A 14565-nucleotide genomic window follows, 5' to 3' on the forward strand; every position below is an offset into this window, starting at 1 on the left:
TCTTTTAGCTAGTTTGACTTGAATACTTCAGGGGTTTCTGTTCTGGCACGGTTGTGGGGGAGGGGAGACACAGCTGCTCGTGTCTCCAATTTACAGCAGCCGGAAAGACTTGAGGGCTAGGTTGAGTGGGGTGGACGTTACATTTATATTTTAAAATGTCAAGATACTTACAACATGTATTAATACACATACACAGACAGTACTCCCAAACACATACTGTTGTATATTAAAAATTTCACGGGTATTAAGTGAATCATTGCAACAACCCTGTGAAGTACATACTGTCCCATTTTACGGATAAATAGAGGCTTGGAGGGGTTAAGAAATTTGCCCAAGGTTCTTTCTAGTTGATGAATGGCAGAACTGGACGTTGACTAGAAGTCTCTCTGGCGGTAACTACATTTTTCTGCGTTCTCGACCCGTTAAGTGGTGTTAAAACGTCTTCCCGTGCCAGTAGACCAGACCCATGTCACTATGGCCTTGGCTGGCGTAGATAGACGGCATGGCGCAAGCGGGGAACCCACGGTTGCTGGAATGTTCCACCGAACAGAACAAGTGCTTTACCATTTCTGGGGTGAGAGTATGTGCGTGTGCACGTGTGTGTGTCCAGCTTTGCAGGGTAGTAGTGACGGTCGTGTGTCCCAGAATAAAGTGTCACTGATCACCATCTTCAGCAGGGCACAAGTTGGTTTTGTATTTGTTTGTTTTGTTTTCTTCTTTTTTAAAAACAGCCTGCTGTATACGCCATATCAGTTACCTGGGAATGAAACAGCCTCCAGCCACCTCGACGTGTTCGTTCCGTGGTGAAGTACGGAGCGGGTCCTCGCCCCACAGCGTCTGTGGTTAACGTACCTAGGGCACAGGCGGTCCTACTTGGGGGTTCTATTTCACTAAGGCCAATGTGGCATCTCCAGGATTACTTTGTGTATTTTATGAAGACACTCTAGTGTGTTGATGGAGGGCTTTTAAAGATTCTGCGCTTGGTCTGGGCAGAGCAGGTTTGGGACACGCACGAGGCGGTGCCCCTGAGCCATCGGGCCGGCCTCCCTGCCTGTACTTCTCAGGGTGCGTGCGGTCGTCTGCCCTGTCTGCCTGGGCTGCCTTTCTCCCCTTTCTCGTCGTGCCTCCTGTGCCGTAGCCCCCTGGGCACTGATTACTCTCACTTCACCCCTACTCGGTCCTTCCTCCCTCTGCCCTCCTGCCTCCGTCATCGGTCCCGTATTTATGAGGGCTGGCTGGCGGCTTGTGGTAAATGTGTGCAGACTGAATGCCAGATGAGGCGAGAGTACTGTGAAGCTCACGGTATAGTCTTTATCCTCCTGGGCCCCTGCGGCTGCAGTGACCCCCGTTGGCTGCTCTGGCCGTCTGCTCTGCAGCTGGAGCGACCTCTTGACTGGAGATGCTCCGGGTCTCGGTCTCCTTTGCAAGGGCCTGGCGCCTGGGGACATGTCCCAAGCTTCCGTTGAATTCACCGAAACACTTTAACCTTGGTGTGCATCTTGCCGGTTGTTCTTTGCCTGGTAACATTACCTGACTTGTGTGTCCAAGTGACAGCGAAGGAGAAAGCCTAACTTGCTGTTGGAGCATGGTCCCTTGTCGGGCTGATCAGGAGGTCACACGTCGGCATCTCCCACGGTCTGTTGAATTGGAAAAGGAAAGCCGAGGGGCATTGAGCTGTGGGTGGAGCTCTGGCCTGCTTCCACTTGGAGTATGTTCTGGATGCCTCCACGTGAGATTGTGCCGTCACAGAGCCTGTCCCCCTCTCTCTGGGAGATGTGTTGGAGGGCCCGCTGCAGTCCTGCTTGGAGTTAGAGTACCCTGGGCAAGCTGAAACTGCAAGAATGCTTTTTCAGAGGGGGTTTTAGGGGCGCCTGGGTGGCTCGTTTGGTTGAGTGTCTGACTCTTGATTTTGGCTCAGGTCATGATCTCACGGTTTGTGGGATCAATCCCTGCATCAGGCTCTGTGCTGAATGTGCGGAGCCTGCTTGGGATTCTCTCTCCCTGCCGCCTCTCTGCTCCTCCCTGCTCATACACACTCTCCCTGTCTCTCTCTTCCTTGCCCCCCCACCATTTCAAAACAAATAAATAAACTTAAAAATAATAAAAGGGGGTTTTGGCGCTTCTGTTGGCAAAAGCAAAATAACACAGACACGTCTGTTTCTCTTTTCACAGAGCGATCAGCAGCTGGACTGTGCCTTGGACTTGATGAGGCGCCTGCCTCCGCAGCAAATCGAGAAAAACCTCAGCGACCTGATCGACCTGGTATGAGCTTTGTTCGTATGGTTTCCTTCGGGCTGTGGCTCCCAACTGGTTGTGTTTGTGTGCCTTTTGCCGTGTGGCGCTCAAAACGCGGCAGAAACCTTCCACCCCCACTGAGCTCTGAGATTCCTCCACACGGTTGTCTCGGAGCCAGCTGCGTTTGCAGAGCCCAAGACAGGACTTCTGAAGTTGGTCACCGTCTGTCTCCTTGCCCCACCTGCATGGGTTCAGGTTCTAGAAGCTTGCATCTCCGCGCAGGGAGGAAGAGGCCATACACTCCCAGCAGGCATTCGGTAGTGCCCGGAGCCAGGCTTCCTTCATTTCTTTGCTGTTGTGGAAGTTTCTCCTGTGACATACTTGAGGGCTTCCCTTCCACTTGGAATGGTGTAAGACACAAAAGCCGGCCTTCAAAGATCTCATCACACCTACTTTTTAAACGTGTCTTTTCTTTTTAATTCGGAATGACTGGTCTCACAATGATGCCTCAGATTAACTGGCACCATGATATTATTTGAAATAGCTCACACTATTTTAAATAACCTATAAAGCTATGGGAAATATTGAAAAGAAGTAAAATAAACTAAAATCAGGCCCCAAGAGGCCAACTGAGTTGCTAGATTTTTTGGCCAGTACACTCTGGCTCCGGCTCTGGCACCTGGGCCTCTGAGTCCAGTCCCCTGTTGTGCTCATGGCCCCCGTGTCTTCTGGATGTGATCGTCACCTGCCGACCGTGGCTCATCGATGAGGTGCCTTTTACTGTAATGGATTGAAAACCTGTCCACACACTTCATTCCGTTGTATGAGTTCAGAGCAGTTGTACTAGCAAAGCCTAACCGCGGGAGACTCGTGTCATTGCCACGGAGAACTTCCCAGCAGTCTGCAGGCCCCTACTCGCAACTGTCTGTGTATTTATAGGCACCCAGAGTCCCAGTCGGGAGGCAGCTGTGTGACACAGTCAGCCCAGTGAGGAGTTGTGAACCCGCTAGCTTGTGCGGGTAACAGTTCCGCAAGTAAGAAGGAGGAGGAGGTTTCTTGAGGTGAGCGGCCCTGATGAGAAAGCCAGCGACAGGTACTTGCGACGCAAGGCGCGATGGGTCCCGGCTGACACGGAGGCGCGTTAGGGGCGTGTGAAAGAAGAGTGGGTGGAAGCGCGAGGCAAACGAGCCTCCGAACGTGCAGAATCAAGTCAAAACTCAGAGCCTGGGAGGTGCCTTCAGCCCGTGAGGGGAACGGAATGTACTCGAGGGGGTTGGTGGGCAGGCCCCCTCTGAAAGGGCAGTGGCCGCGTCGTTCCAGCTGCTTGTTTATTGCCCTGTGGGAGGGTGGTCCTCTGTTACTTGCTTGCGGATTTTTCTGGAGAAGCCGTACATTTAGAATTTGATGTGAATCTTCCTGATTTTCCAGCATGGGCCCAAACATTGGATTGGTTAGACCTGATCTTGTAAACAATCTGGGCGTGAGGATGTGCAGTGAGTTGGGCGGGGCAGCTTGGGGGGTGGAGGGGTTGTTGAGAGAAAGCAGCCTGTGTTGGGAAATGGTGAAATACAGACTTGGGTGGTTCCGAGGGGTCCCTGAAGGTCAGAAGGAGAGCCTGAACGTGAGGCGGGGGTTATTGTCACCATCATCCACTCCGTGAACTTGGGGCACACCGGGCTGTGCGGACTGGTTTGCTGACTCCCGGCCCCGTTAAAGTAGCGAACTGGGAAGTGCTGTATTCTGTGTTTTTCCTGATCGGAGATTTTTGCTTATTTTTGCTTGATCGTATGTGGCAGAGGTGGGCAGAGGCCAAAGGTATGATCAGATCCCTAATTGGGTCAGTGGCGGAGGCCTGTTTGTCTTTAAACTCAGCATGAAAGCATGCTTGGCTGAGTTTAATTTAAATTCAGTGTGCCAACTTAGCTGGTACCGTATTTTAGAAATCAACCGAACATAGAAGAAATGGTGAGCAAATTTTTCTCAGTAGACCATTCCTGGGGCTATTTTGTTCTTAGGGCAACTGAAGTGTTCTACAGCTGTGTGTTTTCTGTGCGATCCCCTCGCCGCTCTCTATTTCAGAGATGTGCCCAGAGCCGCCTTTATGGGAACCTGGTCAGCTTCCCTGGCTGGGTCTGGTACTGGTACTTGGGCTTGGCGGGAGTGAAGGAGAGCCGCCTCTCACCTCAGCCACATACTGGGTGCGAGAGGCCCACCGTGGCACGTACTTTGCAGAAGGGTGCTTGGGCCCAGGTTGAAGTACCACCCTGCACCTGCCCCAGATAGGTGACGTGCTCTGTGGCATCCTGTGGGTTAGTGTCAGAGGCACTGCTTCCCCCCTTCTAACTTTGTCTTCCGTAGAACGTGGCTGGCGAGGGGCTGGAGGGAGACGCGGGTGGCGGGTTCAACAGCTAACGGTTGAACGCCTGCTGTGTGCCCAGGACTGGGCCAGGTGCTTTGGTTTGCGTTATTATTTCATCTGATTTTCACAGTCCCCTTTGAAATGCATGTAGGACCACTGCACCTCTTTTAGGTGATTTAGACTCAGTCAGGAAGAAGCCGGGGCGGTGGTGTGGCTGAGCAGCACCAGGAATCCCAACTCCTTCAGGTGGGATCACTCTGCTGGGTACCTTTTGGTGAATCACTCACCCCTAGAGCAGCAGATTAAATATGGTACGTCTTCCTAATGTGTCCGTCTTACCTGCTTGGGGAAAAGGGGGTTAAATAATTCATTAGTAATTTAAAATATTAAAATGTATGTTTTATGGAGAGTAATTTAGAATTAAATCATATAATTCAGGGGCGCCTGGGTGGCTCAGTCGGTTGAGTGTCCGACTTTGGCTCAGGTCACGATCTCGAGGTTCGTGGGTCCAAGCCCTGCATCTGCATCGGGCTCTGCTGTGCTGACAGCTCAGAGCCTGGAGCCTGCTTCGGATTCTGTGTCTCCCTCTCTCACTGCCCCTACCCCGCTTGCACTCTGTCTCTCTCTCTGTCAAAAATAAACATTAAAAAAAAAATTCATACAATTGAAAACAACAACAGCAGCAGCAGCTAGAGAGTTGAAAGACGCTCCCTTCTTAGAGCTAGGCCACGCGGGATTAGCACTTCACTTTTGTCCAGTGCTTTGTGGGGAGGTTGGAGGGGTGCCGACTTCCCCTCACCAAGTTGTGTGGAGGCCAGCCTCGGGCCCCATCTACCTCCTAAGCTGAACAGGAGGCCGTGTGTAATAGATCCCCATCATCCAGCATGGGCTGGGGAATCAGTGTGCTCATTAATTTTTTAATTTGAAGTATGATAAATCTCAAAATGGAAATGGAGCGTGACTTTTCGCCGAATTAGGATCTGGTAAAGCACACCTCGTTAAAACTATATTGACATGCTTCAAAGGCCACTTTTTGATTAATGGCCTTGCGTCAAGGTCCTCGCTATGCACCGTAGTGTATAAGGAGCACTTGGGCCCGTTTTGTTCAAGATCCCGTGACCAATCCTAGAAATTCCTTCTTTGAATGTTTGTCTTTCATTGCTGCTGATTTTCTTCTCTTTGCCCTGGGAATGACAGGGTTTGTTTGCCTTTTTTTTTTTTTTTTTCTTTTCTTTTTAACTGGGTCTGCAGTATTCTTTTCATTCCTGTAAGAGGTGGTCTATGCTGAGTGTACTGCTGTGCCTCTGAAGTTCCCAGAGCTATAATTTCCGAAAACTCACACCGCCACGGGTCTGTCTAGAAGCAGTGTGTGTATCCAGGCCTTTGTTTCACATGATCTGGGATCAGTCCGGTGTTTTCCATTGCGGCGAACGCACCGCGCGGTGCAAATCGCAGTCATTCCTCCCGTGCTCACCTGCCCAAAATAATGAAGGGGCAGTAGTTGTTTTCAAGAGAAGTCTCCAATTTTAAGACTGACAAAAATGTGAGGATTTGCCAGCATTCTCCGTGAAGGGAACGGCCACGCTTAGATGTTGGAGCCAGAGAACTGTAGGGGAATTGATCCGGTCCACCAGCGGTCCAGTTGCAGAGCAGTATTAAAGAGAAATGTGGCGTGTGCGTGGCCGCGAGGCCGGGGCAGCCCGATTTATCATGCCCGTTGAGCTTTCTTCCTTCTCTTTTCTTTCCAGCGTTTGAGCGTTTGCTGCCTCGGGATTATGGTGCATGCTGGGATTGGTGGGAAATGACCTTCCTTTGCAGATGGCCAAAACATCCATTTTATTGCATATTAATCCTGTCGTACTAGAGTGAAGCCAGCCGAAATCCGTTGTTAAGCTGTTTCGAAAATACCCACATTGTCCGTGTGGGCCAAGAATCATATGATGTTTAGATGCTCCCTTGGCTCCCTGAACTTTGACCTTCTGTGGCTTCACTCTGCACACTGGCAGCTCTAGCCGAAACTTGGCTGGGTGTATTTTGAGCCCTGAGCTGAGGAAGGAGTTTGTTTCTGCGAGTTGGCACCCAGCAGGCCATCCGTCCTTTGCCCTCTTTCAGAGCAGACCAAAAATAGCCCTAAATCCGTTTAACCAGGCAGGAGAGTCTTTGCCTGCAAACGTTGGCTGTTTAATTTTTCATTCCTTCTTTCTTTTGTGCTGTAGCCACCTAGAGGTCCAGCTCGTGGGTGTCCCCAGACCTAACTCGAGCCAGGGGGAGGTCATCAGCTGGGAAAGCCCCCAAGCTATCCTGGCCAGGCCTGGGGTTAGAAGCGGGAAGAGGCATCCTGGTGCTTCTCCCAGGGAGCGGAGGACCCGGTCGGTTTTCATGGCCACATATCCCTCTTTGTAGCAGCCAGAATTGCCCTCCAGAAATAGAAGGGGCCAGCTGGGTGCAGGGTTTTGCCCTGCCAGCCTCAGCAGCCCTGGGCTTTGAATGGCTTGCAGAAAGTGTCTGCCTCTCGGCAGCGTGAGGGCTGCAGGGAGCATGCGATTCTTTGCACCTGACAGGTCAGAAGGCTGGGGTGCACGGCGGGTTCTTAGGCACCGGGGGCCCAGCAGATGAGCGAGTGGGAACCTACAGCTTGAAGTCTCCAAGTCTCCTGCTCTCCGTGAGGCAGTCGGTGGAGCCAAGCTCTCAGACGTTTGTGAGTCTGCTGAAATGAAGGCGAATATTATATTTAATCGTCCATTAATATTACCGTGTCTGATTTCTGCCAGGCGTTGTTACTCAATGTTCAGTCTTTAATAGCAGAACCAATGAGATCTGGAAGTTCTTCTCCCAGTGGTGGCTCTGTGAATGAAGCACCAAACCCGCTCCGTCCCCAGGTGGTGAAGACACGCGGGGCCTGGGGACCGGGGCCTTGCAGGCCAAGACGATCCAGCTTATTTGTACACAGGAGTGAATAGGCTTGTATCTTCTTCCTGCCTGACTTGCCCCTTATTGTCGCCATTGAAAACCGATCTCCCACCAGCACTTTTTCCTCCTTTGTTTCAGAGGCGACATTTAAAATGTCTTCTTTCAAAAAAAAAAAAAAAAGTGTCTTCTCCTTTCTAAAGGGGTCTTCAGACGCTTAAGTGGGTGAAAAGTTCGTGGATTGAAGTCCACATTTACGGGGCACCTCCTCTGAGTCAGCCGCTGCGCTCAGCCCTGGGAAGAAATGCAGCCTTTATTCCTTGGCTCCCTTTCCACAGGAGAAAATACCAGGATCCTTAAACCCGACCCCTAATGAGAAGGACCTTGGCTGGGTTCTCTCGGCCCGTTGGTCTTTACCGGTTAATCAGCTCTGAGGGGGGCTGTCAAGAGCTGCAGAACTGAGTTGCTCTTTCGACAAGAATGTAATATCCCCTGTGTGTCAAATACTCTTCCAGGGGCTGAGGGCACAGGACGAAAGCCCTGGTTCCATAGAGCTGGCACTTAGCGCAGAATTGCGGGAAGACTTTGGCCGGGGCCAGCTCGGCACTGTCTGTCTATCAGGCAGATACCCAGCCGGAGCATTTGTTGTCTTTACTTTTGCGTAAAGGTGGTCGGGTCTCCTCGGCGGTCGGGCCCCAGCGGCAGGGAGCGTGTGCTGTCTCCCCCTGGCTCTCCGCTGGCCGCCTTTCACCAGGCCTCTCTCTGTTCCTCCAGTTCTTTCCCCACAGCATTCCTTACACTGGAGCAGATACACCTCTTTGGAGTTTGGGGGGCAGGTCCCAAAGTGGCTGCATGGAGTAGAGAATTTTATGTTTCTTCTCTTTAAACAGTTACATTCCAATCCATAACATGCCCACATGTAAGACATTTTAATATAAAAAGAATGCTTTCTGCACCAAAGCTTTAAGTCAAGTTGAGGCTTGGGGAAGTTGGTCTTTTCCTGCCTGGGGCCTTGTGCGTGGGCCTCCCGGCTGGGTGTAGGCTTCCCCCTGCTGGGCACCTAGGAGCTGAGCTGGAGGTGAGGGGTCCCCCGTCCCCGTTCCCCCCCCCCCCCCCTTGACACACCACTGACTCATGGGGCTGGGTGGTTTGGGAGCCCTAGGCCAGACCCCATTCTCTGGTCCCTAGGGAAGTTCCCTGTGGGTTTAGGTCAGGGTTGGGGGAACTTGGCTTCCATTCTCCCATTTGTCATAGGCTCTGTCGGGAAGTTTTCTCTCCTAGGCCGGATATTGTCTCTGGAGCTTGAGCAGGGGAATGGATCGAATAATTGGTAATTATGCAAAAGCCCCTGCACAGTCTCTGTTGCGCTGATGTTTCTGAGCTTATCCTGAGCTTCCCTGCAGGCGACACTGAGCTGCAGTTCCATTTTACAAGGGGAAAAGCATTCCAGCCAAGGGCCTCCAGCAGGATTTTAATGAACTCCATTCCTTGGAAAGTTGTGGTGAGCCTTTTCATGCAAGCTTTTTTTGCTCTTTGAATGGACTGCAGCTGTGGGGACTAAAAAAAAAAAAAAAAAAAAAAAAAAAATTAAAAAAAAAAAATAAAAATGCAGGGGAGAGGAGAGAGCAGCCCCTGGACCAAGGTGCTGAACTGGCCCCCGTCCCCGACCCAGGGCTGCCTCTCCAGACGGAGATGGTCTTTCATGACCCTAACCTGCTGCTGAGGCAAGGACCCTGCACCTCAGAGGTGCGGCCTCTGATTTGTGGCAAGGTGGCAGCTAGGCAGCCCTGTAAACCAGGCCCGCGTGGCATGATTTGGCTTGGAAGGGGAAATGGGGCTCCCTGGGGTGCCCTCACCTGGCCTGCTCCCTCCTAGATACGGCCCAGAAAGCTATTTGAATCTCTGATGAGTTCTGTTATACGTAGAGTAACGGGCCCTCATTTGATCCATTTGAGAATGAGATAAATTGCCTGCTTCACAAGTAGCCTAGACAATTCAGACTCGAAGCCAAGTGAACGAAGGAGAAAAATCTGGGGGGGCCTTTTGCTTTTCCTTTGTGTGCATGGGTTCCTCGAGGAGCCGAGACTGTTTCCAGGAGGCTGTGACGACGTGTCTGTTGGTCCTGAGCAGTTCTAGAGCACAGAGCAGTCACGGTGGATGACTCTGGATGGCTAGGGGCTTGAAATCCCCCAGAGTTAGGTAATTGGAAAGCTGTTTCCTGTCATTGTTAATGCCCATCAGCCAGTTCAGTTTTGTTATTTTTTCAGAGGAAATTCTAAATTCTAAATGGAGATTATTTTGTGTGGGGGCTCAGATTTAGAGTTTGACTCTCCTCCCCTCTTTTTTGATTCTTCCTGATGTCGTTCTTAGTGAATGTCATGGAAACATGGCTTTAATGGAGGCCCATCAGGTGTCAGAAACACTCCTGTATGTGGGCCACGTTATTAATACATTTGACCTGTCGCCTCGTCTCCTCTTCTCAGCTCCTCTGGGAGGAGCGCGGGCAGAGCCCCTTCTATGGATGAGGACAGTGAGAGTGTCCTGTCCTGCACCTGGGGTGCGGCCCAGGGGAAGGTCCGACTCGGTGTTGTCCACTGAATTATGGTCTGAAAAATGAAAACGTGACAGTCCGGCACTTTCTGTGTGCCCTGCTAAAATTAAATCCTCTTTTAAGGTGAGACCGTAAAAGAAATTCACAATGAGGTCAGGCCGGTGGCCACAGAACTTGTAGGTACCTGAGGGAAAAAGCCTTCTTAGACTTCTTCCTGCCTCTTCTGGCTTGAAGCTCCATCAGAGCTTGAAGCGCGTAGAACCTGCCCCCCGACTCCTGCCTGGCCTGGCTTTTGGGAGGAGTGGACTCCACTGGAATAGTGGTGAGAGGAGAGGCCCTCGGTGACACACACACACACACACACACACACACACAGGCATGCACACATGCACAGTCATGCTCACACGCCCACACCGTGTGTGTGCTGGGGCAGGGAATGCTCTTTAAAACATTCTGCCCCAACACAAGTAACGGTCAGTCAATAAAGCAAATCTAAAAATTTTCGAGAAAGCAAGCTATTGCACTAGAAGAACTGAAGGGATGGGCCAGCAGATCGAATGACCAGGATCAGCACACAGCCCAGCGGAAGCCGGTTGGGCCGTATGAGGTGCTGGGGGCGCTGGGAGGACAAGACCCCGTTGGTGGCAGTGGCAGAACTTCACCGGCGAGGAACGGGCTCCACGAAAGGCGGGCGGGCCGTGTGCGAAGACAGCACAGAGCTCAGAACGAAGGGCAGCAGCGAGCGGAGCCGACCGCTCAGCGACGGGCCCGGTCACGCAAGCATTGTGGGTATATTACAGGTCACGTTCATGTTTCCCTGTGAGAAGACACTTGATTGTTTGGTCAAATTGCTGAAACAACTAAAACTTGGAAGGAAAACCAAGCCTGCACTCCCTCCTCCTCCTTACAGACTGATATGAAATGGACAGGCGAGAACCAGAGGGGAGCGTCCGACTTCGACTTGGGTCATGATCTCGCGGTTCGTGGGTTCGAGCCCCGCGTTGGGCTCTGTGCTGACAGCTCAGAGCCTGGAGCCTGCTTTGGATTCTGTGTCTGCCCCTCCCTGGCTCACACTCTGTTTCCCTCTCAAAAGTAAATAAACATATTTACTTTAAATATATTTAAAGAACCAGAGAGGAAGCAGAGATGATATTTGGTATTCAGATGGGGGAGGCCTTTACTAAGGCATAGAAACTAATGCCAGAATGATGGCTGAGACCGTATGCAATTTTAACTTAAAAGTTGAAACAAAATAGGGGCACCTGGGTGGCTCAGTCAGTTAAGCATCTGACCTCAGCTCGGGTCACGACCTCACAGTCTGTGAGTTCGAGCCCCGCATTGGGCTCTGTGCTGACAGCTCAGAGCCTGGAGCCTGCTTTGGATTCTGTGTCTCCCTCTCTCTCTTCCCCTCCCCTGGTCATGCTCTGTCTCTCTCTGTCTCAAAAATAAATAAAAACATTAACAAAAAAAAAGTTGAAACAAAATAAAATGAAAGGGCAGAGAATAGACTGACAAGTATTTGCCGCTTATGATACAGAACATGCCTCCTCAAATCTTGAGAAACCTCCTCCTGAAGTTGTCGCTCTCGTCTCTCCCACTGGCCAGAAGTGGCAGCAGGGGCTGGGGCAGCTCTTCCGAGGTCACCAGGTAGCAGTGCTGGAGCCAAGCTCTGAACAAGCAGTCTGGCTCTCGGGTTCCCAGCTGCCATGTGCTGTGGCCTCCACCAGTAAGGAAAGTGGGAATCCTTTGGTGGGACAGAGGTCCAGGCACACAGATAGGTGATTCAGAGAGGCAGAGAGAGAGCGCGAGCGAGCAGTGCAGACGTCTAATCCACATCCTTTTTGTCCTTCTCAGAGGAATGCAGAATGAAACAGGATAGGTTGGAAAAGTCCTTCACTGATGACCTGGGTTTCTGCTCAGTGGATGGATTGTATTTCCTCCTGGATACAACCTGCATTTCTCCTGATTGTCGTGAAATCGGTCGGCTCACCTTGGTTGAGTCTCGTGAGGAACAAAGACAGTGAGCAATGGGGAAAACGTGGCACACTCTGCCCTCTAGAAGCTTCACCATCCATGTTGTCCTATTAAAGGTACTGAGAAGTCCTGCAGTTAAAAAAACAAAACATCTCTTTTAAACTAGCATTTCTCTACCTCACTTTCATGGAATCTACTTTGGAAAACATTGCTTTCCTGGAAAAGTTCGTAACCTGCCTATCAAATGACCTGGATTCTAGACCCTTTTTGACCACAGCCATAAGTATGATGTCGGCCAAGTTTAAAATTTTTGTTAACTGTTTGGCGAAATGGCTTAGAAAGAACATAGCTTTCCTTGTGGTTTCTTCAAATAGAGAACTGCTTCAGGGAACTTCTTGCTCCTTCAGTAGGGGGAAATAGGAAGGTGGATAAAAGCATTGTGTACATTAAGCAAATCTTACTGGAAGTCAGGGGTCATGGGCTATGATGTTGGCTCTGTCACTAACTTCACTGTGATGGGCAGGATTCTCTGGGTCTCCTGCTCTTCCTGTGAAGTGGGGGCCGGACGGTCACAGTCTCAGAACCTGGGTTCTCTTGCCTGGGACTAAAAGAACATCACCATGGATACCTTGTGTCAGTGTCACTGCTTTCAGGATCCCCTTTTGCTGGCAGAAGAGGCAATTGATTTCTCTCAGGTCTGGGACCGGACGGGCCGCCCGGTATGGTAAACATGTGGAGAGAGCCGAGCAGGCGGGGGCCTTTGGCACATGTCCCCCAGGGTGGGGCTCCACTGCCTCCGCAGCTCACTTCCGTGGGCAGAGCGAGGCTGACGGGGACTGAAGCCCATTGGGTCACCTAACAGCTTTGCACCCACAGGCAGGTCGCTTCACCTCCCAGAAGGTCCTCTAACATAGAGGATCGAAGTAAGAACACCACATTCCTGGAGCAGTTGTGAGGATTTGGGGGTATGTGGAAAGCGTCGACGTGCATGACAGACAGGTGCTTCATAAATGCTAGCTGATGCCTTTCTTATCTCCAATGGCTTTCCAGGACCTGTTCGCTGACTCCTGGGTTCTGCCAGCCTAGGGGCCGTGCCCCGACACGCCAAGCAGCCTTCCTGTGTTTTCACAGGTGGACAGTTCCGGTCTTGACTTTCACTGGGGTTTTTAGAACCCAGCTCACGGTTGCCGGGACTTGGTGAGAAGGCCCTCCGCTGAGGCGTTTTTAGGTGGTCCTGAAAACCATTGCCCCGTCTTCTGACGGTGGGGATTCCTGAATGGAAAACAGGGAGACGCCATTGCCCTCAACCCCAGAGTCGGCAGAGGAGGTCAGAGTCCCACTGTGGCAGGCAGGTTTCGTGGCCAGTAAGGGCATCTGTCATGCCGCAGGATAGGGTGATGATGTGTCCTGCTTCCCGTCCCGTCCTGGTGGACGGGGGTTCCTGGCCTGTGTGAGTCGTCTCCCCTCTTCTCCCCTGTTGCTTTGGCGGGCGCCCTTCTCCCTGCTTCGGTTCCCTGAATTCCTAACGCTTGGAGCTCTGCCTTCGGAAGCCCTGGCGGAGGAGCCAGACAGGACGGGTCGGATGGTCCGACGGCTGGGGAGCACGACCTCAGTGCCCGAGGACCAGCCGGCGGACCGGACAGGCTCACAGGGCATTTGACCTCATCGCCTTCTCTTCAGCCACCCGGAGGTGCCACCCAGGCACCCGGGTATCATCCGGGACAGACCACTTGTGACCTTAGAACCCTCAGGATCCCTCTCTGTTGTCCAGGTTCCCCTTCCGTCTGATCAGGACTGCTAATCTCTTGTCCCAGCCTGAACCCACCCCCCCTCATCTCCCCCACCCACCCCGCACCGCCAGTGTGACCCCCCAGGCATCCTTTCCCCAGCTTGAGGACCAGCCCTCCAAGTCCACGTCTGCGGGTCCTTCACAGTCATCCAGCAGTGGCCTCTGTTCCATGGCCTTTCCCCTTCGGCCCCTCTCCTGAGTCTGTGGCTCTGGGTGGGGAGGCTACTTGAGCACCTTACCCGCCACACCCTGTTCATCCCCCGATGCAGAAAATGCCTGCGAGGTGCCACCAGCCGCAGCGTGGATGTCTGGGGTGGGCTCGCGGCAGAGTATCCATTTATTCAGCACGTTTCCTGGGACACAGACCGATTGTTTAACCATCTCCCCCCTCCGCATATACCCTTTGTCAGGCTACAGAAGCCTGTTTGAGTATGCTTGAAGATCAAACTCCTGGAAAGTTCTGGGTTAGGAAGTTTTAGGGCACCCGTGAGTCTGACACTCCGTGCTCGATATGCCCACTAGGAGCACCAGACCTGATACGGTTGAGCACCTGGAAACCGAAGGGCCTGGCCAAGCCGAGCTCTCGTCGTCACCGTGTCTGAGCTGGGAGACTCGTGGGCTGTGGCTTCTTCATCCAAGGGGTGGGCGTGATGACGCGGAGCTTGAAAACTGGAGACGGCGTATGTGTGAAGCTTCGAGCACAGTACCTGGCTCAGAGTAAGCAGCTGTGTGCACGGGGCTCTTGCACAC

General features: G+C 52.1%; 1 protein-coding gene across 3 annotated transcripts in view; it reads left to right on the forward strand.

Annotated features, from left to right (window-relative positions):
• Positions 1-14565, forward strand: part of CAPZB (capping actin protein of muscle Z-line subunit beta) — a 135337-nt gene that overhangs the window by 60733 nt on the left and 60039 nt on the right. For all 3 annotated transcript variants that reach the window (XM_060626250.2, XM_060626248.2, XM_060626249.2), the window contains exon 2: positions 2173-2262. In XM_060626250.2, the coding sequence (XP_060482233.1) occupies positions 2173-2262 (90 nt within the window). The remainder of the gene's footprint in view (positions 1-2172; positions 2263-14565) is intronic.

The sequence above is a fragment of the Panthera onca genome, chromosome C1 (genome assembly GCF_046562875.1).
Source record: "Panthera onca isolate mPanOnc1 chromosome C1, mPanOnc1 haplotype 2, whole genome shotgun sequence".
In the NCBI taxonomy this organism is placed as follows: Eukaryota; Metazoa; Chordata; class Mammalia; order Carnivora; family Felidae; genus Panthera; species Panthera onca.